Below are 26,112 nucleotides of genomic sequence, written 5' to 3' on the forward strand. Positions count from 1 at the left end.
CCTCATAGTACACACGAAAGTACTCCAACACTGCTGCCTGAGAATATACCGTCTCCCCCAGTACGTTGTTGATGCTAAGGACCGGGCAGCCTCTAGTTTCAGGGTTAGCAAGTCGGGCCAGGAGCGTGCCCACCTTATCCCGTTCCGCATGCGATCTAATGGCGTATTGTTTATAGTCGTAGCTTCGCAATCGTTCTGTTTCGGTAGCGACTACCTCCTTCGCTTCCAGCAACTGGGCCTGCAAGTCCGGTCTGGCCGGCCTGCGCCGCTCCAGATCTCTCAGTTTCTCTTCCGCTTTCGCAAGTGCAGTCAACACAGTCGTACGGGCATTCGAGAACCGACCCAGGCATACCCCTCTCACCACCACTTTCATCGCATCCCATTCAGTGGACCTACACGAGGCAGTGCTCTCGTTCTCACTGAAATAATTATCGACGCCCTGTTGGACAGCTGCACTAAACACTGGATCCTCCAACGTGTCTGGCCGGAGCCGCCATGTTGGAATTGCCGAGCGCTCCCGTTGCCACTGGACATGTACTAGTAGGGGATTATGGTCTGATATGGTTCTAGCCAAGTATTCCGTGTGTGAGATCAATGGGGCCAGGGATCCGCCACAGAGCACCGAATCAATCCTCATGTGCAATGCATGGAGAGCTGAGTAAAAGGAATAATCCCTGGTGTCCATGTGCTGTTCCCGCCACACATCCAGCAACCCCCACCTGTCCTGCCAGTCCTTCCTGTGCATGGCTAACTTACGTACCGGGGAATCAACAAGGGGAGGGTGAGACCTGTCCAAGACCACATCTGTTATCGAGTTAAAGTCCCCCCCCAGTATCACCGGGCCCGCTAGGAAAGAGGCCAAGGACCCGGGAAGGCCATCGAAAAATCGGGCCTGTTCAGCATTTGGCACATACACACAGCAGAGTACCACATCTCTACCGTACAACCGTCCCTCCACCGCCACAAACCTGCCCTCAGGATCCACCACTTGATTCAGCACCTGAAACGGTATCCCCGCTCTCACCCATATCAATACCCCCCTAGCGTACGCTGAGTAAGTGGTGCCGAACACCTGACCCCTCCATCGTTTCTGCAACGCAGCACATTCTTTTTTCGTCAGATGGGTCTCCTGCAACATAGCAATCTGGACCCCCCTCCGCACCAGATATGCGTGCACCTTGTGGCGCTTTACCATGGTTCGTAGTCCCCGGACATTCCACGTTAGGCATTTTAAGCTAGGTAACGTCCCCATACCAGCAGAGAACAATCCAGGCCAAACAATGCCAGTTCACATCCCCACCAAAGCAGTTGCCCCCCCCGAAACAGATTCTGAAAAGAAAAACACCCCAAACCCCACTCCCCAGGACAGAGCCTACAAACCCAGTGTCAGCCCCGATCCAAACCTTGAACCAACCACACATTGTCCTAACCTGTGGTCGCCACCACAGATGGCCTTAAGGGCCCCGAGGGGGTGAGTTATCGCCGACCCCAGCTAGCGGAGCCCACACCCCGCGCTCCCATCCCATCCTGCCAACGCAGCACCCTACCCGGCAACCCCCCCCATCGCCAACAGGATACCACCCTACCAGCAGAGCTTGACCAAGTCCCAACACAGCCTCAACCATGGAATATCCCATCAGAAGTCTGGGGGGTCACCACCGGCCCCTTGGAGCTCTCCGCTTCCGAAAGGTCCTCTCCCGTCCTGCTGCCTTCGCCGCCAGAGTCTGTCTCAGCCAGTTCACTTCCTTGCTGCGACCTCGTAATGGCCGCCGTCGCTGCTAGCGCGTCCCTCTTGTCCGCAGCCATTTGTGCCTCCCGTTTCTCCCGCTGGCGCCTATTGCGGGACCGGATGCGTTGCGATTGTCTGATCTGAGGCGGTTTAGGCCGATCTCGCCTACTCTTGTGAGACCTGTCTGTCCCCGCTCTGTAGGACTCCAGCCACTGCCATGCTTCATCCGGAGTCTGAAAGAAGTGCGTAGTCTCATCCAAAATGACCCACAGCTTGGCCGGGAAGAGCAAGGAGTATTGGATGCCCTCCTCTCGCAGCTCCTTCTTCACCGCCAGGAACGATGCTCTAGTTTTTTGGACCGCCTGGGTGTAATCCGGGAATATTGTAACCCTGCTGTTCTCCACCTCAAACGGGCCCGAAGATCGAGCCCTCTGGATGAGGAGGTCCCGGTCCTTATAATGGAGGAGCCGCACCACCATCGGTCGGGGGGCGGCCAAGCCCTGGGGGGCGAGCCGGCACCCTGTGTGCTGGCTCCAGAGTAAAGAAAGGAGTAAGCCCCTCCGGTGCCACCACAGTTCGAAACCAGTTTTCCATGTAGGCCACCGCATCCTCCCCCTCAATTCGTTCCGGCAGGCCTACGACCCGCACGTTATTCCTCCTATTGCGGCCTTCGGCATCCTCCGCACGACGCTCCAGCGAATCCAACCGGGCTAGGATGTCCGTGATCTTATGCTCTGCGGTCACCACTGACGGTTTCAGGTCCAATAATAGCTGATCATGGTCCTTGACCTCATCTGCCAGTTTCGCATGGTCCGCTCGCAATAGCCCTAGCCCCGTAGCTACTTGCGCTATGTCCTGCTGCAACGCCTCCTTGGTCGAGGTGATTGCGTCCAGTATAGCATCCAGGCGCCGATTCAGTCGTTGCTCCTGGTCCAGCACCGGCGGGGGGGTCTCACCCACCTGGGACAGCGCAGCCAGGTCTCCCTGTCCGTGTTCAATGGCCACCGGTCCTCCCGTAGCCGCCATCTTAGAGTACTGCGTCACAGGCCAAGGAACCCGTCTGGTCCCGGCACTTCTGGGACAGCGCAAACTTCCCAATATTGAACAGGATCAATTGTCACCGCCGACGTCGCAGCTCCAAGGGCCAAGTGGGTTAGAACTGTCCGATCTGCTCCCTCCGGGGTCCGGAGGAGGGGGGGAAGGAGGAGGGATAGCAGTCAGCTATTGCCCCCGAGGTCCGAGCGGCGCCGGGGTCCCTGTCCCCGGAACTTCAGAACTGTCGCAACAGTCCCCACAGCATCTATCTCACGGCTGCAGGACCCTCCACCAGTCGGCACCAAAGCTGCTCAATGTCGATGTCCACAGCCGCCGGCCCGCTCCGCCGCCATTTTGTTCTCACTCTCGGCGACACCTCGGCCGTCGTTCATCAGGGTCTCCTCGGGACCAGCGGTCCCCCAGCCACCTCCTATCGATGCCCAGTGGTCCCCCATATTTCGTAGGGTAGGAGTGTCGACCACGGGTCGCCCAGGGTGCGAAAATCAGGAGAATTAGCGGGATTCCGCACGGAGCTGCGAGCTCACGCCGCCGTCCCGATCGGCGTCCAAGCCACGCCCCCCGAAGATAGGGTACTAGACGGCCATATGCCTGATAGCGCTATCTCAATCTATAAAAAACTGATTAATGTCCGCACTGATCTCCTTTTGGGCGTGAGAGACCAATGGGTGCCAGACGGGATAGAGCTCGATGATGAAGACTGGCAATGTGCGGTGTCCTCACCCAAGGAAGTTGCTATTCCTGCCAGGCTGCGGTTGGTACAATAAAAAATTCTACACAGAGTTTATGTTACAGGTCCCAGGTTAATACACATGGGGCATTCAGTGGATGGCCTCTGTAGGCGTGGCTGTGGCGCTCTGGCCACCTTTATGCACATTATTTGGGAGTGCAGTGCGATAGCATCCTACTGGAGGCGGATACACATGGTTATGAGTGAGGTGACCGGGGTGGAAGTGCAGGCGGAGGCCCGGCGCTGCCTCTTGAATATCTGGGGCCCAACTGATCACAACAATGCACAATCCCAATGGGTTACCCTGGGAAATATGGTCGCAAAGAGGGACATTGCACAGATGTGGGGAGCGATAACAGCCCCAAAGGTGGTACAGTGGAAGGCCAACATGGATTGGTGTATGTTCCGAGAGAAGACGGTGTAAGTGGCCAGGGGTAAACCCAAAAAATGGCAGAAGATATGGGGGGCCTGGAATGAGTATAGGGGTGACATTTGCATACCACCTGGTACCGCCCCACTGGAGGAACGCTTGACTTCGTAACCTATAACTCCAACACGCGTCCTGATTACACAGCTATCCTATGTTTCCCCTCCCCCTATGGTTCTAAATATTAGTACTGTTTTCTGACTGTGGCTATTTAGCCTAGCCGACTCCGGGATCAGGCCCTGTTGCACAACTGTTTTAATTGCCTTATTTCTTAGCACTGGTTTTGGTGCTTTCTTTTCTGTATTTGTTACCCTTCTTTATAAAAAAGAAAAACAGAAAATTACAACCTTGATACGTTCTGGTACCTTGCTCCTTGCACACTTGACTTCTGGTTACTGATTTGCTACCTAGCCTCCGGGATGTAAGGCTAAATAGCTGTGTGCACTGATTTGAAAATAAAGGTTTAAAAAAATAAAAAAATAAAAAACAATATAAACACAACTACTAACCATCACACTCCTACAAGTGTGACAACTCAGACTATTCCAGGCCCCCAAAGGTATAAGAATGGGTTGGGGGCAGCAGGTATTACTCCTTTTAGTGTAAATTGAATTGATAAACAACTGTTGTGTTCATCTTCGAATAAGACAAAACAGTGCGACATTGTAACTGACTGGCATAGGTGCTGGTGTTTTTTAAAAAAATCGTTTTATTAACGGTTATCAGCATACAAGCGATCATAGCAACAAATTCAATATAGACATGACAGAATACAGCAATTATCATTCACATTACGCACAGCAAGGACAGATCATAGTGAAAGCAGGTCGTTGTTACGGGGGAGCACAAATGTCCCCCCCGGTCAGAGTTCCAAGGGCTTCAAATTTGGGACCACTTTTTTGGGCAGCCACGAGCAACATATACAGTCTTTTCACAGAACATGGACCAGTCCATACTTGACTTCCAATCTGCTAGTGTAGGCGGTCCCGCCGCCCCCAAGGCTTAGGCGATGTTCCTTTTTGCCAGCATGAACCCCAGGGTGGCCCATTGTGTCTTGTATGCGTTTGGATCGGTTGGTTCCCATATGTTTAGTAAACATCTACGTGCTTCCGGGTGGATGGGAACCGCAAGGACTGCCCCCATTACTTCATGTATCTCCTTCCGGTAGGACTGATTATGTTACATGATTCTTTTTCTTTTTTATAGCTCCCTCCCTCCTCCCTCTTGCCTGTCTTTCCTCTGTCTTTCCTCTTCTGGTGTAGGGTGTGGAACTAAGTCAGGAGTTTTTTCTAGGTCAGAGTCAGCTATTAATTGAGATTCTGAGAGTTGTGACAACGATAGGTCAACTATGTTTGGGAGGCTCTGCCTCTTGTTGGTCCCGCCCTCACTATGTCTTTGATCTTTGGTAGGGACTGGCGTTCTGGCGGTTGCTAGATGACCCATTGAGGATCGTCGAGCCTCCAGGAGGTCTTGGGATACTCTCCGTTCTATGAGTGAAATACTCTGATCTATAAAGGTGTTCGCCTTTGTGATAAAACTGTCTATGGGGCCAGTTAGTTGTCCTTTTTATGCTGCAGTCTTACTTCTGCTTCCCCTTGGAGACTTGTTTATACAAGTGGGGATGTTTATGATATGTTTTTGAGATAGGAGTTAGGGGGGTAGCCCGGCCCGGCTCTATCCGGCCTCTAACGGCCTAAAACGGCCCGGTCTTCGCCCCGGGGTGCGTCCCGCGGTGCGTGTCACTGGGCTTGCTGTTATTCTCTTGGGTGGAGAGGGGGCGTGGCACTGGGAGGGGGCGCGGCTCACCCGGGAAGAGGACACAGCTGTGGATGTTGTATGCTGGACCTCGCAGTCCCGGGGCCGCACCTCTGGCCTCCTCTGCGGCCTCGCAGCTGACACCTCCTCACGCCGGCAGGAAAAACAAGCTGGAACAGTTAATAGCTACTCCTGTAGCACGATCAGGGTTTTGGCAGAAAGACTCCTCGGAACGAGCGGCTCCCGCGAAGCGGGGGCCGCGAGGAGTGAAGAGCGCTTTGGTGGGGGCGGGCACTGGGAGGGGGCGCGGCTCACCCGGGAAGAGGACACAGCTGTGGATGTTGTATGCTGGTCCTCGCAGTCCCGGGGCCGCACCTCTCGCCTCCTCTGCGGCCTCGCAGCTGACACCTCCTCACGCCGGCAAGGAAAACAAGCTGGAACAGTTAATAGCTACTCCTGTAGCACGATCAGGGTTTTGGCAGAAAGACTCCTCGGTACGAGCGGCACTGATTATGTGTGAATTTCCAGATGATGTGCATAAAGCTACCTGTGTGTCCACAACACCTACGACATTCCCCTGTTTCTGCTCTTCCTATTTGTACCATTCACGGCCCTGTCATATATACCATATGCAGGATTTTGAGCTGCACTGGTCGTAGTCTTTCCGGAATCGCAACTACCCGGGGGGAAGACACGGCCTCCTGCCACTTCTCATCATCCCTCTCAATTCCGTCCGCTACCCATTTTTGCCTTAGCAGGGAAAGGAGGTCTTCCATGTTATGTATCAGTTTGTTATAGATCAATGAAATGGTCTTCTCCGGGAGGTAGCCGTCCAATATTCTATCCTCCAATGGGGAGGATTTTGTAGGGGAGGTGCCATGTGGGAGGACCGAGCATAGGGCATGACGCATCTGAGTGTAACGAAAACGCTCAGAGTTCGCCAGTTCATGTTGGCTTTGAAAGGCTGCGAATGTCTTCATTTCTCCCTTCTCCCACAGGTCTTTAATTCATGAGATGCCAATCATGTCCCAGTTGTCAAACCCTTTGTTGTCCACAGGTTCCCCAATTGTGCAGAGTCCCATAGGGGGGTGGCCAAAGTCAATTTACCCTCCCAACCGGGACTTGTGCGCAGCATGCCATACGCTCATCGAATGTCCGGCAGGGCCTGTCAAGGAAGGTCGTCTAGGCTTCGAGTAAAGCGACCCATTATAGCCCCCCCCCCCCCTCCCCCGGAAAAAGCCACTTGTCCAATGGTAGCCCGGATCATCAGGGCCACTGTAGGTGCTGTGATTAATTGCAGCTAGATGAGCCACCCAATAGTATTTTTTAATGTCGGGGAGGCTAATGCCTCCATCAGACCATTTTAGGATGAGTTTCTGCAGGGCTATGCTTGGTGTTCCACTCCAATATAACACCCTCTGGTGGCGTTCGATTTCTTAAAAATAGGTCGGAGGGACAAGATCGAGCGAATTATGTAGGGCATAGAGGAAAAAGGGGAGGGATATCATTTTGAAAAGGGCCGCCTTACCCAGAAGGGAGAGATTTCCAACTGGCTATGTTTCGTTTTAGTCGTAATAGAGGGGGAAGCAGATTGGGGATCTAAGGAGATGAATATCCTCAAATATTTAAATCCTGTGGTACTGACTTGAAGCGGACAATTACAGGGTAGGGCTGGTACGCCCCCGTGCAGAGAATATAAACGGGACTTGGTCCAATTATTCGTGAACCCTGAATACCTCCCAAATACTGCCAATATGTCCAATATGGCCATAAGAGATTTGTTTGGGGTCGTTCAGGTAGAGTAGTATGTCATCCGCGTAGACGAGAACGAGACCGCGGATCACCGGGTCTCGTTGGATGCAGGCCGCCAGTGGTTCTAACGGCAAAGCAAATAGAAGGGGGGAGAGTGGGAATCCCTGATGGGTGCCGCGGCTCAAGGCAAACGTGTCTGGCTGTTTATTATTAACCACGACTCGCGCCAATGGCGCAGAGTAAAAGGAGGCGCACCCACCGAATGAATTCCGGGCCAAACACCAGTTTCTGGAGCACCGCAAGAATACAGGGCCATTCGATCGTATCAAATGCCATAGCGGCATCCAAGGCAACCAAAATAGCTGGTTCCATTATAGTGCCCGCCCTGCCTAAAACCCCATGGACTCGGCGCAGGTTTAGAACTGTGTTCCGATGTGGAATATAACCAGACTGATCAGGGTGTACGAGACTAGATATGATTTTTATGAGACGATTAGCCAGTACTTTTGCAAGAATTTTAGGTTCAGCATTAAGGAGGGAGATAGGCCGATACGAGGTACAGTCCTTTTTGGGTTTGCCTGTCTTATGAATAGTTACAATATTAGCTATTCATTGATCTATTGGTAACTCCCCTTTCTCCCTGCTCTCTTCAAACATGACTTTAAGGTGGGCAGCCAATTTATCAGGGTTAAGTTTCTATAATTCAATGGGGATCCTGTTGGGGCCAGAGGCCTTCCCTGAATTGAGTGATCGAATTGCTTGCGCCATCTCATCCGTAGTCAAGGAGCTAATAGGTGCTGGTGCACAAGTTACTTACCTTTGGTAACGATCTATCTGTAAGAAACAGTAGTTAGTATTAGATTTGTTACCTTAGATTACCCCCAGGCGTCAGACTGGATCCTGAAACTTTTGCGTAGCAGTACCCTTGCGCGTCGGAAGGTGGCATCTGCGGCTCCGCGTCTGTCGTCGGCATCGTGGGTTCCGGGCTGACGTCGCCGTAGTTCTTAGGACGCCACCGTCGCACGCTGACGTCAGTTCTTATACACAGCTTTTTCCATGCCAGAAATGCAGAGCGATGATAAAAACCAACACTGGTGCCATGAAACTAGGGCCCTCAAAGGGATAACCTTAACCCTAGATATCGGTTTGCAGAACGGGGAGGATGTGTGGGGTGGTAAGGAATCTAATACTAACTACTGTTTCTTACAGATATATCCATACCGAAGGTAAGTAACTTTTGCATCTGAAAGAAACCGGTTAGTATTAGATTCCTTACCTTAGAATAGATACCCCAGCAATAACAACCCCGGTGGGTCGATGAACCAATGATCACACCAGAAAATCCTGGAGAAAGGAACAGCCGAAAAAGCAATCTCTCCGGACTTGGCAGATGCAGATGTCATGCAAGGGGACTCCCCGGCCCAGGGCAGTAGTAGCCGCCGTGGCCCGTGTGGAATGAGCACGAACCCCCACAGGAGGCTCCTTTCGAGCCAAAGCGTAACAAGCCTTGATGCACAAGACGACCCATCGAGAAATGGTTCGTTTTTGCTCGCCCGTCCCTTCTTACCGCCCAGGTAACCAACAAAGAGTTGGTCATCCACCCGGAACTGGAGTGTGCGATCCAGATAGAAGGAGAGAGCACGTTTTGGGTCCAGACGGTGGAGCCTCTCTTCCTCTTTCGAGGGATGCAGAGGTGAAAAGAAGGTGGGCAAAGTGATGGACTGCCCGATGTGGAAGGCTGTGACTACCTTGGGCAGGAAAGAGGGTCACGTCCGCAACACAACTATGTCCGGATGGACTGAAAGGAGGCTTAGAAGAAAGGGCCTGGAGCTCACTCACTCTCCTGGCAGAGGTGATGGCAACCAGGAAAGCGGTCTTCAGAGTAAGGAGGCAAAGAGGACAGTTTTGAAGTGGCTCAAAGGAAGGGCACATCAAAAAAGTTAGAACAAGGTTCAAGTCCCACTGCGGCATCACGAAAGGAACTGGAGGAAACATTCCCTTCAAGAACCTATTTACAACTGGGGACTTGAACTAGGAGGGCTGATCAGGTAGCCTTAAGAAGGCGGAAATGGCCGAGAGGTAGCCCTTCAGGGTGCCCAGAGCGGAGCCCTGCTGGGCAAGAGAAAGAAGAAAGAGGAGAACCTCCGATAGAGGGGCAGAAAGGGGATCCACAGCCTTTGCTGTGCACCATGCCACAAATTTGTTCCACCTGCAGGCGTATACCGATTTTGTGGAGGGACGCCTGGCTGCCAGAATGACATTACAGACTTCAGGAGGCAAGTCAAATGGCCTCAACTGCCGCCGCTCAATCTCCACACATGTAAGTGGAGACTGGACAGGTTCGGGTGGAGAACCGTCCCCTGCTGCTGCGACAGAAGGTCCTCCTGAAGGGGCAGACGAATCGGGGGATCCACAGACATGCTGAGTAGCTCGGGATACCAGAACCTCCGTGCCCAGTCCTACTAGGATGACTTGGAACCGGTCGTGCCTGATCTTCTTTAGCACTTTGGGCAGAAGTGGTATAAGTGGAAAGGCGTACAACAGACCGCAACTTCACTTGCGTCGAAAAGCTTCTCAGAGCGAGTGCCGCCTTGGAAATTCCAACGCACAGAACTGACAACATTGCGTGTATTCTTCTGTAGCGAATAGATCTAACCAAGGTTCTCCCCACTGCTGAAAGATGCCTTGCGCCACGTCCGAGTTCAGACGCCATTCGTGATCCATCATGCACCGACGGCTGAGTTCAGACGCCCTGGCGTTAAGGGAACCTGCCAGGTGTTGAACCACCAGTGTCACGCCCTGATGTTCCAGCAAATGCCAGAGGCGCAGAGCCTCCTGGCATAGGGTCCACAACCCCACCCGCCCTGTTTGTTGCAGTACCACATGGCGGTGTTGTTGTCCGTGAACACCTGCACTACACTGCCCCGGACAGAGGGGAGGAATGCCTTAGGTGCAAGCCGGATCGCCCGCAGCTCCAGAAAGTTGATATGGAGGCGGGACTCCACCAGAGACCAGAGGCCTCTGATCTCCACCTCTCCCATGTGGCCTCCCCAGCCCTGGAGGGACGCGTCCGTCACAACTACGTGCTCCGGTTGGGGTAGGGAGAGGGATCTGCCGCTGACCCAATCGCGGTCCGTGAGCCACCACTGCAACTGTCTTGCAGTGCCCTCCGAAATCAAGTCATGGTCGGACAAGTTGCCCTGATGCTGGGCCCACTGAAACTACAGGACCCACTGCAGAGCCTGCATCCCCACCTAGCGTGATGCACCAGAAGGATGCAGGAGGCCATCAGGCCCAGGAGCCGCAGCGTCAACCTGACCGAGACTCGGCATAACGGCTGAAAGATCGGAATCAGAGCCTGAATATCCCGAACCCGCTGTTCAGGAGGATAAACCCGAAACTGCGCCGAGTCTAGAACCGCTCCGATGAAGAGGAGCTTCTGAGAAGGACACAGGTGTGACTTCGGCACATTGATGGAGAACCTCAGCAGGTGCAGGAGGTCGGCCGTAGGCTGGAGGTGGCTGACGATTGTCTGGGGCGAGCCCGCCTTCAACAAGCAGTCGTCGAGGTAGGGGAAGACTGAAACCCCTAACCTGCGCAGATGAGCTGCGACCACCACCATCACTTTCGTGAACACCCGTAGGGCGCTGGTAAGGCCGAAGGGGAGCACGGTAAACTGAAAGTGCTTGTGGCCTACCGTGAACCGCAGGTAGCGCTGGTGGGCTGGCAGGACGGCGATGTGGGAATAAGCGTCCTGCAAGTCCAACGCTACCATCCAGTCTCCCGGGTCCAGGGCAGCTAAGACCGGAGCCAGTGTCAGCATCTTAAACCTCTCTTTCCGGAGGAAGCCGGTAACGTTCCGTAGGTCCAAGCTAGGGCGTAGGCCCCATTTACCCTGCTTGGGAACCAGAAAGTAGTGGGAGTAACAACCACACCCTACTTCTGGACCAGGAACGCGCTTGATGGTCCCCTTGGCCAAGAGGGCCGTAACTTCCTCACGCAGAAGATTCAAGTGATCCCCCGATACGCGGTGGTACTGCGGTGGCATGGCTGGAGGGGTCACCTCGAAGGGGAGGGTGTAGCCCCTTCGGACGATTTGCAGCACCCACCTGTCTGATGTGATGTTGCGCCAGTGGAGGAGGTGATGGCGAACCCTGCCCCCGACTGGCGTCACGTGGGCCTGAAAGCTCGGACTAGGAGGGCTTTGAGGCGGACGCTGCGGGGGTGGGTGTGGACTGACCTCGCCGCTGTTCCCTGGCACCGCCACGGCGGTTACTACGTCCGCCACCGCGCTGGATGTTAGTCTGCGGCCCGTGGCTGGCAGGACGTGTAGGGGCGCCCCTTCCTTGGCCACGAAAGGAGCAAAAGGAAGCAGGTTGAGGGTGTGGGGCCAACAGGCCCAAGGACTTGGCCGTAGCCCTGGAGTCCTTAAAGTGCTCAAGCGCCTTGTCTGCCTTGTCGCCAAAAAGGCGACGGCCATCAAACGGCATGTCCATAAGGGTGTTTTGGACATCAGCCAAAAAGTTGGCGGACCTCAGCTGGGCGTGGCGGCGAAACGCCACCGCCGTTGCCATCGATCTACCTAGCGAGTCCATTGTAACCAGCCCACATCGGATAGAGTACTGTGCCGCATCTCGACCCTCCGCAAGGGCTTGGGCGAGTTTAGTCCGGGCCTCCTCCGGACATTGTGGCAGCACGTCCGCGACCGTGTCCCACAGAGAGTGGGTATAACGGCCCAAGAGGCACGCAGTGTTAACAGACTGCAACCCCAAACTCAGTGAGGCGAACATCTTTTTGCCATACTGTTCGTACCTCTTGTAAATGTAAATGTGGGATACTTGTATAGCGCACAGTTACTCTACCCGAGTGTCCCGGCGCTGTAGACCGCTGGGGAACCCGTCCTGGTTTTCCCTGTGAGATGGTCCCTTTTCTGGGTATCTCCAGGGTGAAACCAGGCATCCCTGGCGTCTGTGGGGGGCCGTTGTAGAGATGAGGCAAGCTAATGCCCAGAGTTGCCGAGTGTGCTCCCCGGTCGGAGTAGGCACCGATGCGAGAATTATCAGTCCGCTGACCCTGGTCCAAGACCCTGCCGCGTCGGGAATCGAACCCTGGTCCCGGGCCGTTCTCTGCACTCGGGTCTGCCGCCTCTAACCAGTGAGCCACACCTCTCCACCTTGGATTGGATTCCCAATCGGGGGGATCCGTCAGGAATGCGGTCTGGGAGTTGGAGGCCTGTATGACCAGGCTCTCGGGGTGGGGTGGGTGGACAGGAAGCAAGGGTCGCTCGGAGCCGGGTGGTGGCATCTGGCCACGTTCCTATCTACAGGGGGACCTGTAGAGGGCCTGGACCAGGTGCCCAAAAGAACGTCAGATAAGGCCTCATTAAACGGCAACAGAGGCTCCGAAGAGCTTTCTTGCGGTTTAAGGACCTCAGTGAGGAGGTTAGTCCTCACGGCCGCGACGGGGAGTTCAAGGGATAAGGCCTAGGCCGCCCGCGTCAACACCACACTATAGGCAGCCCCCTCCTCCGAAGCCACGGTAGGAGGGGAGACAAAACCAGTGTCTGGCGAGGTGTCCAGACTACTGGCGTCCCCTAGCTCACCTGCCCATCCTGATAAGGCTGGCACTCACGTGCCAGAGGGTCCTCAGACACCTCCAAATCCGCCTCGCCACCCATCTCCTGGTACTCAGGGTCAAATTATGGGGCCGGGTCATAGAAGTAGAAATCTCCCAGCGGTGTCGAGCGGCGCCATACCGGCTCTGGACCCAGATTGAGGGGAGGAATGGGGACGACGTGGTCCTGGGACGGCGCCGGTGGCGACAACCTGGGGGCAGACGCCGGCGAGGTCGTGAGGTCGACCGGCGACGACCCGGATCCGGCGGGGCCCTGCAGCGTCGGGACCGAAGTCGCTGACGGCGCCGGGGCCGAAGCACCTGACAGCGCTGGGGCCGAAGCACGCGGCCCGCTTAGGCTCCCAGTCGGGCCGCTTGGCCCGAAGGCGTCGCGGAACCAGACGGAGGAGTGAGCAACCTCATGACCGTGAGGAACGCCTCGATCTCCGGCGTCGCGTGCTGCCCAGGGACCGGCGGGTATGGAGCAGGCAGCGACGCCTGCGCTTCCGGCAGAGCTGTGTGGGCAGTGTTGCTCGAAACCCCAGCCACGTCGGGGGTGTCGGAAGAGCGATGTCGCCACTTCTACTTCTTATCCCTCTTACCTGAGGACTTGGAACTCGAGGAGTGGTGTCGATCCTCCGAGCCGTGATGACTCCAGCCCCGCGACCGGTCCCACGACCTCCTTCCGGACCGGGACCTCGAACATTGTGGTCGGGCCCCAAGCAATGAAGACACCGGCGATGGGGGTCGGTAACCGACATCAGTCGGTTGCAGTCGACGCAGGGCTTAAACCCGGGCATCCCTACCGGCACCGTCGGAGTCGTTCGACTTCGAAAAATTATCAAAAATGATCCAAAAAGTTTAGTCAAAAAGTGACTAAGGGTCCCACTGTTTCCGGATCAGCGCTTCTGGCGCGTATAAAATAGTAACTAACGTCAGCGTGCGAGGACAGCGTCTAAGTACTCCGGCGACGTTATCCCGGCGCCCACGACGCCGAACGCGGAGCCGCTGATGACGCCTACCGACGCGCAAGAGTAGTGCTACGCAAAAGTTTCCAGGTCCAGTCTGACGCCTGGGGGTATTCGGAGGTAAGGAATCTAATACTAACCTGTTTCTTTCAGATGTTGATGATTAGGTTCCTGTGCTGAGCACTGGAAACCACCGGCTCAAATTAGGCACCGGTTTGGATACATTTCACTACTTATCTGGCTATGCCCGACTTTAATGAAGCTTTCCCCTTATGCAGTTCAGAAAAAGCAACAAAAGGAATGAAATATCATTACTAGAGTACTAGAGTATATACATAACAAAACACATCAAAAAAGCGTACGTTCAGTAACTTTGCAAGAATTTGGCTTTAGCAACGAAAAATGAAGTTGGAATCTTCATTAGATTCATTGAAGCAGCACACGTTCAGTAAGTGGCGGTGTGCTTGGTTGTGTTCTCATTGGAGCACTGGTGTGCCCCACTAAAAAGAAAGGCTGCATTAGGTGCATAAAAGATAAAGTGATGAGCGAGAGTTTAGGATAGCACTTAATCTTTTAAAAATAAAATCACCTTTCGAAAAGCTCCAACATGTCTATTAAATTGAACATTTTGATTTGTGTTTGTGATTAAAGAAAATAGGTTGTAATTTTTTTATGTCTATGTGTCACTATAGTTCTGGTTATTTATTTTTTCATGTCATCCGTGGCTTCCAATAGTGATTCATTGGGGGTCCGTGGAAGTCAAAAGGATATACTGCTGCAATAGAACATGCCTGTAGGGGGAGAAATGTAAATCCTTTTGGCTTCATGAGATCCTTGAAAGGTTTCAGAAATTAAAGTGTAATATTAAGATGGTAAGAGCCACTGTCAGCTATTACAGAACAGGGTGCGCCTTCGAGGAGGTTAATACCCTGAGGATAGTGAGGGAAGCCGGATCTTCTCAATGAGCCCCTCCAAGTCCATTGCGACCACGAAAGACATGTGAGGTGTCTCAGTGAAGGGATGTGTCCACTAAAACCGCGGGGTGAGACGCGCCTATATCGGAACGAGATCAGAGACCGTCTGAAGCGCTGTAGCAATTACGGAAATGGAGTAGGCGGTGTATATCTGCACTACAAAGGCATGGGGCACTTCCCATATAACTCGGATTAAATGGGGAAAACACAGAGCCAGACTACAATTGCGCCTTGACCGCAGCCGTCCGCAGAAATCAACGAGTGCTTAGAAGGAAGGCTACTACTCTTTATTATCGCAGCAGAATGCGTTCCTCGTGAAAGCTGTGTAGAAAATAAAGCAGGACTGCTTTGCCGTAAACATGTTTAAAAACAAGTGACCTTTTGATCTATAAGCTGCAAAGGTCAGGGAGACAGTCTCAGAAAACACTGCATTTATTTGGCCTTATGAAGTTCTAATCGAAATTCACCCTGCGGATGATTAATAGGAGATTTGGTGGGAAATCCAGAGCGCCGTGTCCAAAGGAGAAGATGGGTAGGGCTAAGGAAGGCTAGGAATGGTGGCGGCAGTCAGAGAACGAAGTTTAAAAGAAACAAGTTTTGCTTTCCTGTCAAAGGGTGGGGGCCTCAGAGGGAGGGCAAGGGTGAGACAGGCAGGGGAGAGAGAGTAGAAAAATGTAAACAAGTGTGTGCGGCTACGCTAATGCCACGCTAATTAGAAACAGATGGCCAGTGCGCAAGGTGGATGCCGCCACAAGCACGAGTGTTAGGAAAGTGCAGACCGATTCCAAAAGGTCAGGCTAGACCTAAAAAGGAAACAGTTATCAAAAAAAACCGTACAAGCAATTAAAAATAAGCAATAAAAATTTGTAATAAAAATTAGGTCATATTTACATAGAGATCAAACAAGAAACAATGTTGGTGGAAGATCGCATATTTGACACAAAGAACAATGACCTGTCAAAAATCACAAATTGATCATGCAAATTCTGAGTAGACATTAGAAAACAATACTCATACTGTCTGTAGGTAAAATTTTATAAAATGTACAAACTGAGAAATAGTCAGTATACAGCAGGGAACATAACTGCGAAAGCAAGATAATAATTGGTACAAAAACCAAATGGTTCACAGTTACTCAACCGATAAATAAGTTATATAAGGGCCCACATTTCATCATGGTCGTTCAGACCTTGTACTGTTGTTCTATATTTCTCAATCATTCTTACCTCTAGTTTGATAAGGGTCATCTGCAGGTTGGATTTGTTTGTGCTTTGCACCATGATCAACACGGACCACTAGATCTCGTTCTCACTATGTCTGTACAGATGGAGGTGCTGAACTAGTGGTGCACCATGTGTATTGCATTTCAGTCTAAGTTTATGTTGTAATATGCATGATTTTACAGGTTGGGTAGTTTGTCCTATATAAAACCTCTCGCATGGACATTTCAGGCAGTAGATACAAAAAATTCTATAGCAGTTAGAGAAACTGTTTTGCCAATGTTTTTTGCCGTTAATCATGATCGACTTAGAGTAATTTGTCATTGAACATACTGCAGTTATTACATTTAAAATGCCCAAACATTCCTCGTAAGTTTTTTTCCCCTCTGTTGGTCGTGCTGCCTTAACCATTTGCTGGCGTAAATTCCTCCCTATTCGAAAGGAAAACGTAGGTTTGGGGATTCCAAGATGGCTAACCATCCTTCAGTTTTGCAGATAATCTTTTTTATTTTATTTGCCTTGGGGATATACATGAGGATGCATGTCAAGGGGTTGGACTTAGTCTTTTTTCTTGGGGTCAATAGTTCTTCTCTTGGGGTAAACCATGCTCTTTTAAGGGCAGATTTCACCAATTTCTTAGGGCAACCTCGATTAACCAGTTTATTTTGAAAGTTCTCTGCATTCCTGAAGTAATCCTCTCGGTTGGTGCAGTTTCTATGAGTTCTCAGAAATTGCCTGTCGGGCAAGTTCTCTTTCAGACTGCAAGGGTGTACGCTTGTGAAGTGTAATAAGGTATTACGGTCAGTGGGTTTAATATATAGACTGACTTCTAACCTTCCATTTTTGTTCAAGATCCAGACATCTAAGAAATTAATCTTTTCATTACTACTGGATACCATAAAATTGAGATCCGTGGTCCTGGCAGAGCTGTATAGGCTCCTTCCCAAGATCAAATGTTTCATGGTTTCATTTGAGGTCAGCCCAGGGGTATTTTGCACAACACAGAGGAGAGTATGGAAGGGGAATCACAGGCATGGCATGGTGATATGAAAGAAGGGTTAATGGCATCACAGACCATACTGAAGGTGAAGGTAGGAGAGGAACCATGAAAGCTGAAAAGAACACTAATGGTGTAGATCCATAGCACAGGAACACACGTCCAAACGAGACGGCGGAAAGAAAACAATATAACAATGGAGTCGATAACCATGATCATTACCAGCAAGAGGCGGAGCCACACTCACTCGGGAAGAATTTTTCCAAGAAAAACAACATGCACACATCTGGCCCAAACACTAGGTAGCAGGCGTTTGCACAGCATGGGCATCTACAGCCACACATTGCTTTAACATTTTTCTATCAAGGTTTCCTTGTGCAACCTCACCATGTACTCCACTTACCAACATCTTTAGAACACTTGGGTTTCATCTGTCAAACCCTAAGCTCAATCCTGGGTATCTGTGGCACTGATTAGCAAGGCTTACAGAGGAACACATGTTAAGCATTTAAACAGCACCAAAACAACTGAAGAAATCGACATGACACAAGAAATCTGACATCAATGTATAAAAATAGACTGTAATTTTATAAAAATTTAGACACTAGTAGGAAAAAAACATTCACCGGAAGGTTCTGGTAATATAGATTTTACAAGCAATAATTAAACAATGCAATTCCACTCAACCGCGAACAAGCCTTGGCAGAGTAAACAAATGGGACACTTAAAAACCTTTTCAAAGAAAACTTAGGTGAGTTTCAGTGCTGTCGGTTAGAAGTACTTGATGTGACCAACTCCAGCAGGGAGCTAGTCAAGGGGACCAGCAAGGTCCTCAAGGGTGGTTACCCTCACAGAAGCAGTCCTTCAGCAGCTCCAGGCACTATATCTGTGTTCGAATGGATTTCTATGGAGTGGTGCAAGGGAGGAAGGATGCTGGAGATGCTCCAATGAGCCGAAGGGGGTGTTCCTGCTGGGATTCCTCAGCCCCCAAAGATGGTGATGGGTTTCTGGTTGCAGGGTCGACGTCTTATGAAGTCTTCTCCAGTCTGGCCAAAGTCCAGTCGCTTGTTGACGCTTCACAGGCCAATCCTTCCTGGATTGATAACTCACCTTCTGAGGGTCCCAGCAACTCTCAGACAGCACTCCCGGACGCAACTCTGTGCATTGGGGCTTGGTCCTCGGTGATGCATGGTGGTGGTGGTAGAGACTTGAAGCTTTTAGACTACCAGCTTCCCACACCCGGTTTCTTCAGCTGGGTGTGTCCCTGTCTTGCGAACATGAGGCCAGTTAGCAGCCCCTTTAAGTATCATGTCTTCACTGGGCTCTGGAGATAGCTTCTCCTTGAGCTGGACACTGTAGGCACAGTAAGTTCCTTCACTAGCCCCCAGGTGCAGTCGTCGACAGAGCAGCCTCAGTTAGGAGGTCTCTTGGTGCAGCAGGTCTGTCCTTAGGCCCTTCTTCCAAGTTGGTCGAAATCTGAGATCTGTGTGTCAGGGGTCCAATATTTATCTTCAGAAAACACCCTCAGTGTAGGATGCGGTTGGTAGCCAATGGGCTACCAGGTTCCCTTCCTCCTAATAACCACTTCCTGGAAATGTGGCATCTGGCTAAACCAGGATGCACCCTTCGGTCTACTATCAACGTGGCAAGATGCCTTCTCTCGATGCTCCCAGAAGTGTGGCTTCCAGGGGGCTACACATCCCCGAGACTACACTTCCCTGAAAAAATAAACGGCGCCAGCCTGTTTTCCTAAACAATAGAGCAGCCCCTCTCCCAAATGTTCCCCATTTGCCCTTCAAAGGCAGCTTCCCCTTTGAAGCGCACCTTTTAGGGTAACACCTGTGTGGCTTCCTGCCAGGTGTCTTTTTCTTGGGAGTCGTGCAGAAAGCTGTCTGCAGGACAAGCCCTATGTATCTCAGTCAACGGCCACTGGAAACCTTAGGCAACAAGAGTGGCAACTTCTAAAGTTGCCCTTTGCCCTCCAGTGACATTAAATTCGATGTAAACTTAAAATAGGATCTAATGCGCTGAATCTTATGATACCAATCAGTACCTTCCTTAGTAGTCCAATTCAGAAGTTAGCAGGGCTGGGGTGGGAGCCTGTAACTCTGTCCTTGCCAAAGAGGCTACTAGCCTTTCCGAATTAAAACAACAATTCAGGGTTTTTACTGCTGGAACATATAAAAGTACAGATTCCACTTTTTAACATACAGCACCATGCCTTGGGGTTTGTTAGGCCTGCCATGTTTAGGCTTTGCCATTACCTTAAATGGTAAAGTCGAGTTAGCAGTTAAAAGCTGCCCTTCCAGTCTGCAGTGATAGACTGGGAGCCATGTTTTACCTTATCCCACTCAGGTCGGGGTCAGGCCAATTAACCAGGCACCATATTAAGGTACAGAACACATGCATTGAGTCCTGTTTAGCAGGGCTCAGGGCATTATACCAGTACCTGGTAGTCTAAATGGGGGCAAAAAGTCTGGGTAAACCTGCAAAGAGCCTGTTTCCGTACACTTGGTGAGAACGATACCAATATTTACTTCAGCAATGATGGCTGTGTGCTACTTGAGCAGATCACCATCCAATATCCCGTCTTAAAAAGTCCCACCTTTCTGCTGGAGAACTAGTTTATTGTAAGAGCTTGCATTGTGATTCTGATGGAGCTGTAGAAGGAAACCATGTTTTTCAAAACACACTGCATGCTATCAAAATCAAAGCCATTTGTTTTTGTTGCTACAAGGTGGTTTCCCTTTCATGCCAGGTACTTTCCTCAAGATCTGACACCTGGCATGTTGGCCGGACAGTCGAATGGTTTTGCACACAATTATGCTATCACATTTTAAACCACTGTTTTTAATCAGCAGTCCCAGAAAGGGGCCCATGACCATATTAGATGAATTATCACCAAACTTGACTGCAGACTTGTGTCAGAGTGAGCATGGTCTGTAATGTGAAAAGCTCTTGGGCAGCAGTTGTGGAGTGCATTAGCATAGCCTCCTTTAAGCTGGGTTTCAGTTTTAACAGCACAATTCAAACTGGAGGGCAAGAAGGATTTTGTGTACCATCAGTTTCAACATAGAATGTTGGTCCACTTACCTTTTTGAATCATTTCTGCCAAGTTCGGCTGAGCAAAGACCTTGGACACTCTGAAAATCATTAGTGCGTTTTTTGGGCTGACCAAGTCCGTACGAAGAGCCCGATTCAGGTAGCCTTGGAAAAGCTTTGTATACATGAGCAGATTCTCCTGCACGAACGGAGCCCTGTGAATAGGCAAGTGACACTGATTACTGAAGTGGTCATTCAAAATTGAGAAGGGTGGGCAGGATACGTGAGATGGGAGAGCAAATGCAACTTTCCTAACCCTTTGGACTTTTGGTCCAGTTTGGATCATCTCAATTTTGTATCTCATCCCTGCTGAAGCCTTTTGTGCTCCCTAACTACAGCTACACCACTAAAACAAAATACTCTCACAATTACGTACTGTAAGCAAATCCACACGAATCACAAATTGTACACTTTCACACTTACCATCTGGAAAAGGACGTCTAACCTTTGCTAAAGATTTAAATACAATTTTGAGAACAGTACATGCTTAACTATTCCAACTGAGGAAGAAGAAAACAAGTTACTTACCTGTAACTTTAGTTCTCCTGTATTGGACACTTTCATAGATTCACATGCTTGAATCATTCCCGTCATCGAGATGGGAGTCCCCGGTATATATACAAATAACAATGCAAAGCCATTACAAACAAGTAACCAGCCCTAGGCAAATTCCAGTTTTGTAACATATCCACCTCTTTTTGTAAAAGAGAACAAATAAAATCAACAACCAATCATATTAGCCTCACCCTCTAGAACCCTCCTGAGAGAATCTCAGACCTTCAGAGTTTCGTAGCCGTACTGCCACCGGATAACCATAAAGATGCAGAAGGTCGGGCTTTCCCAGGGGAGGAGGGTGGGTCGCATGGTAATCTATGAAAGTTTCCAATACCGGGAACTAAAGTTACCTGTAAGTAACTTGTTTTCTTACTCCAGTATTGGAACTTTCATAGATTCACATGATGAATCAGAGTAGCTAGCAGTCATGAGCACATTTTTTGCTTTTTGTTACCTACTGCACCAATAAGATTAGAGAAAGGGAAAAGAATACACCTCTCAGCAATTTGGAATTCTCTCTCCTTTTTTTTTTACTTGGAGACTATAAAAAAATGTAACAAACCAAAATGTAAAGACGTAGCAGGGAAACAAATATATTATCAAATTCATATGCAAATAACATATCCAAGTATGCATCCACAAATCGTCAAAAGCAATAAACTGTGTCAAAGAATGTGCGAGGAATTTATGAAGGAAAAGGAGGGAAAGCTCACCGCTTACTGAAACAGGTTTCCCAGGACTGCTTGGTCCACTGCAACGTTGCTGCATGTCGAAGAATCCAAGCAGTAACGTCTGGAGAAGGTATGGATACTTTTCCAGGTCGCTGCACTGAGAATGTATCGGATAGGTACCCCAGCAAAGAGGGCTGTAGAGGAAGAGATTGCCCTCGTAGAGTGAGCACAGACCTTCCCCTGGAGGGGCTTCCCAGCTAACTGATGAAAATATTGGATAGAGCTTGAAATCCAATGTGCAATCCCCTGTTTGGAATGGGGAAAACCCTTACGAGGTGCACTGTAAGCCACAAAGAGCTGAGGTTACTACCTGAAATCTTTAGTTCTTTGGAGATAGAATTTCAGGCAACGCTGAATGTCAAGCGATTTAAGTGATCTCTCAGCCGGGGTCTTAGGTTGAGGGGAAAAAAGTCTTAAGGACCACTGGTTCATTTAAGTGAAAATGCGAAGGCACCTTCGGGATGAACTTAGGGTTGGTATGAAGTACTACTGTCTCACTCTTAAACTGAAGAAAAGGCTCCTGGATAGTGACAGCCTGCAATTCGCTAACCCTTCTAGCTGATGCCAAAGCAAGAAGAAGGGCCACCTTCCATGACAGGAATTTTAGGTCCGCTTTATGTAAAGGCTTGAAGGGATGTTTCATGAGCTGAGTCAATGCCACATTAAAGTGCCAAAGTCATAGAGAAGGCTTAACCAGAGGGAAGGTTCGAAAAAGCCCTTTCATAAATTGCTTAGTTATTCTTGCTAACCAGAGCGAAGGGCCTGAAGATGTCCTTCTAAAGCGAGAGATGGCCGAAAGATGACCTTTAATAGATGAGTGAGCAAGGCCAGCCTTTGCCAAGGAAAGAATGCAAGGTAGGATTTCATGTGCTGAAGAAGAGAAAGGGTGAACTCCCGATTCTCAGCACCAGAGACAAAACTTCTTCCCCTTCATCCTGTAGGTTTTGTTCGTACTTTGAGCACAAGCTTGAAAAATAATTTCTCTACATTCCGTGGAGTGCTTTAAGTCGAGAAACTCTCTGTGCTCAAGAGCCACGCTGAGAATCGGGGTTCTGGATGCAGTACTTGGCCCTGGGACATTGTCAGTAAGGATGGAATACGATTCAAGGGAACGGTTGCTCCAAGGATAGGAGAAGAAGCTCCGTGTAACAGTACTGGCGAGACCAGGGCGGTGGTATTAGGATCATTTTGCAGGGATCCATTTTTAACTTCATGAGAAGCTTCGGGATCAGAGAAATGCGGGGAAAAGCGTAAAAAAGGGCGCCTGAGCATTCCATCGAAAACGCATTCCCCGAGGATCCCGGATGGTGATGCCAGCTTGCGAAGAACCGGCATTTCTTGTTCTCTGGTGTAGCAAAGAGATCTATGGACGGTTTGCCCCATAGATGGAAAATGTCCTCCGGTGTCTTCTGGACCAGCTTCCACTTGTGGCTGACTGACCTCAGCCTGCTTAGTGTGTTTGCTGTCTCCTGGGAGATGCTCTGCCTTCAGTGAGACCCCCATGTAAGATTGCCCATTCCCAGACCGTTTGAGCTTTCGCCGACAACAGATGGGATCTTGTGCCGCCTTGCTTATTGTTATAATGCGTAGCCGTAGTATTGTCTGTTCTTATTAGAACCGACAAATTCTTTATTCTCAGAAGAAAAGCTAGTAAAGCTAGGTGAGCCGCTCTGAGTTCCAGCAGATTGATGTGCAAAAGACGATGATGATGCAGCCATCGACCACTTATTTAGAGGTCCTGCAAGACCTCCGCAGCCCTCCAAAGATGCATCTGTTGTAATTATCCGAGGAGCTGGGGTGACCATGAAGGAGTGACCCTGGGAAATGTTCTCCTTGTGATTACACCATGAAGCTGCTTCTTTCATTGGCACAGTGATCTTGATCATGTCCTCGAAAGATCCTTCCACTTGACACCACTGTAAGTCCAGTTGCTCCTGAAGAGGACGCATACGTGGCCTGCAGTGAGGAATTCGAGGAATGCAGGATGAAATGGATCCCAAAAGGGACTTGTAGAGGCAAACTGAAAGTGACCTTTTTAGAAATAGATGGGCCATCAACATCAGTTTGACTTGTCTTTCCAGTGAAGGAAATACCTTGTTTAGGGACATGTCCAATATGGCTCCCGGGAATTTTGCGTTTTTGGACCCAGACTCTTGAACAGCGTTGTACAAGCTGCCACCGAATTCTCGGTTGACGTCTTGGTAGGAGCCTTTAGCAACCAGTCGTCCAGGTAGGGGAAAACGTGGTGCTGCTGTTTTCTTAGGAACGCCGCTACTAGAGCTAGCATCTTTGTAAAGATCCTTGGTGTCGATCTGAGTCCGAAGGGGAGGACCTTGAATTGAAAGTGGATCTTGACTACTAAAAGTTGAAGTATGTCCTGCAAGGAGATCATTCTGAACAACTGTTTGATGAGATAGGTATTGAGCTACCTCAGATCCAGAATAGGGTGCCACCTTTCGGCAGTCTTTTGAACTAGAAAGAACCGGGAGTAGAAATCTTATCCTCTTTGAGAGAAAGGGACCGGTTCTATCGCCGCTTTCTGCAGCATTTGTTGGACTTCTTGGCGCAGGAGATGAAGATGTTTTGTTAAACTGGAGCAAGGGGGGTTGGCTGGAGGAGGATGAACAAATTCCGTGTGGCCGAATTGGATTATATTGAGAACCCAACGATCTGATGTTATTCGTTGCCAATTTTAAAAGTATAGAGCGATCCTGCCCCCACCCCCCACAGATGTTTGATGAGGGGGAGGAAAAGTAGTCAGAGCCAGCAAGCCGCTATTGATGCCTGAAGGAATCCTTCCCCTGACGTCCTGCTCTTCCTCTGGGTGTCGATTTCAAATATGTTGTGGTCTGACCCTGTCGCTGGTTGTACTGTGGACGGTAAGACTGCGAGGCAGTGTATATGAGTACCGTTATTTCTGGTAACCTCTGTATGAGGGAAAACCTCTACACCTTGTGCCCCGAAAAGGGACCTTGCGGTATTGAAGCATCCCTAACGACCCCGCCGTGTCCGTGTCTTTCTTAATTGCTTGGAAAGCATCATCTATGTGTTTACCAAAGAAGGCCTCTCCATCAAATGGAAGGTCCAAAATTTCGTTCTGAACCTCAAGTTGCTCGAAGACATCCCAGGCGACGAAGGACTGCTGCTCCAGCCATGGAACAGATTGCAGTTGTCCCAATATCCATTGCGCAATCACTCCCTTCAGAGGAGGTCCTCTCTCCTTCCTGGACGATCTTTTTCGCTTCAGCCTTGCTGTCTTCAGGCAGTTAGTCTAGGTAGGGAGAGAGATCACATCACATTTGGCGGTCGTAGCGCCCCAAAATGGCTAAAGCGTTAGCCACTCTGACGAGCAGGCTTGACATAGATGAAAACCTCTTGCCAGCATTGTCCAAGCGTCGGCCTTCTTTATCCAGAAGTGTTGTTAGAGGAGCTGCTGGATTTTTTTACTTCCTCTGCGCTGCCTGTGACCGAGTCCGGTTTTGGCTGACTCACCAAACGAGGAAGCCCTGGGACCCCCTTGGCTGAGGTCTTAATGACTTTTATACATACATGATCGACAATGGCAATTGTTCTTACAGACTTCTTAAAGGGTTCCTTAAAGTCATAAGAAGCACTCCGACTGCACAGAAGGCATGGGCAGATTGAACTTTTTGGCTGCCCTTTCTTGTAGATTGTGGAAACCACCTATGTTCCTAGATGGGGAATCTACTGGAACCAGTGAATGGGGAAGCAGGAGTAGGAATAATATAATCATCCCATTCCTTATGTGTGTCCGAGAGATCTGTATCTCCCTGGTCGTCATCTGAGGAATCATCCTGGATAAGGGGAGCCACTGGTGGTGGATCCTCTATCCATTGCAGAGGCGGTGGTGGCAGCAGAGGGGTGGAAGGTCCTGCAGGTGGACTAGCGGGAACTGATACATGTTCCTGAGCCGAAGGTGGTGTCAGAAATCTCCTTTTATAGTGGGAGAGCATGAACTGCAAGTTTGAAATCAAGGAGGATGGCATACAGACCATCTCCTCCTGATAACCTCTATGATAGTCCTGAGGCGGATCATAGTCCCGTTCTTCACCATGTCCGTCTTTAGAATCCAGATCTTGGCACTTAGCACGTGCAGTTCTGCAGGTCTATGTGCGTAACCAAATGGACTTTCTTCCTCCGAATCTTCTTTCTCTAGGTGAGTAGGTAGCAGAGGTATAACTTTGCTAGGGGAAGCAAGCTCGGGAGTTATGTCACGCTTCCTGATAATTTCCCCAGAATTTTTCTCTCTCTCGTCAACGAGGTTGTCGACAACGATGTAGATGTTGCCATCGACGATATTGCGTCACTCCCATTGACGGCGTTGCCATCGTTGCTGTAGTCGCGTCGTCACTACGGACATAGCCATTCTCGCCGTGAACGTCGAAATCTTCGCCATCCCTGATGATCCAGTATCAGTCGTCACCGCCGTTGACGATGGATGGCACAGTGGTCGTTGAAACAAGGAAACTCTTGGCGGCGAGCCAA

General features: G+C 50.3%; 1 protein-coding gene across 2 annotated transcripts in view; it reads right to left on the reverse strand.

Annotated features, from left to right (window-relative positions):
* SMPD4 (sphingomyelin phosphodiesterase 4) overlaps positions 1-26,112 on the reverse strand; it is a 601,593-nt gene that overhangs the window by 143,890 nt on the left and 431,591 nt on the right. For both annotated transcript variants that reach the window (XM_086942783.1, XM_086942784.1), the window contains one exon: positions 20,312-20,475. In XM_086942783.1, the coding sequence (XP_086798909.1) occupies positions 20,312-20,475 (164 nt within the window). The remainder of the gene's footprint in view (positions 1-20,311; positions 20,476-26,112) is intronic.

The sequence above is a fragment of the Lissotriton vulgaris genome, chromosome 11 (genome assembly GCF_964263255.1).
Source record: "Lissotriton vulgaris chromosome 11, aLisVul1.2, whole genome shotgun sequence".
Taxonomy (NCBI): Eukaryota; Metazoa; Chordata; class Amphibia; order Caudata; family Salamandridae; genus Lissotriton; species Lissotriton vulgaris.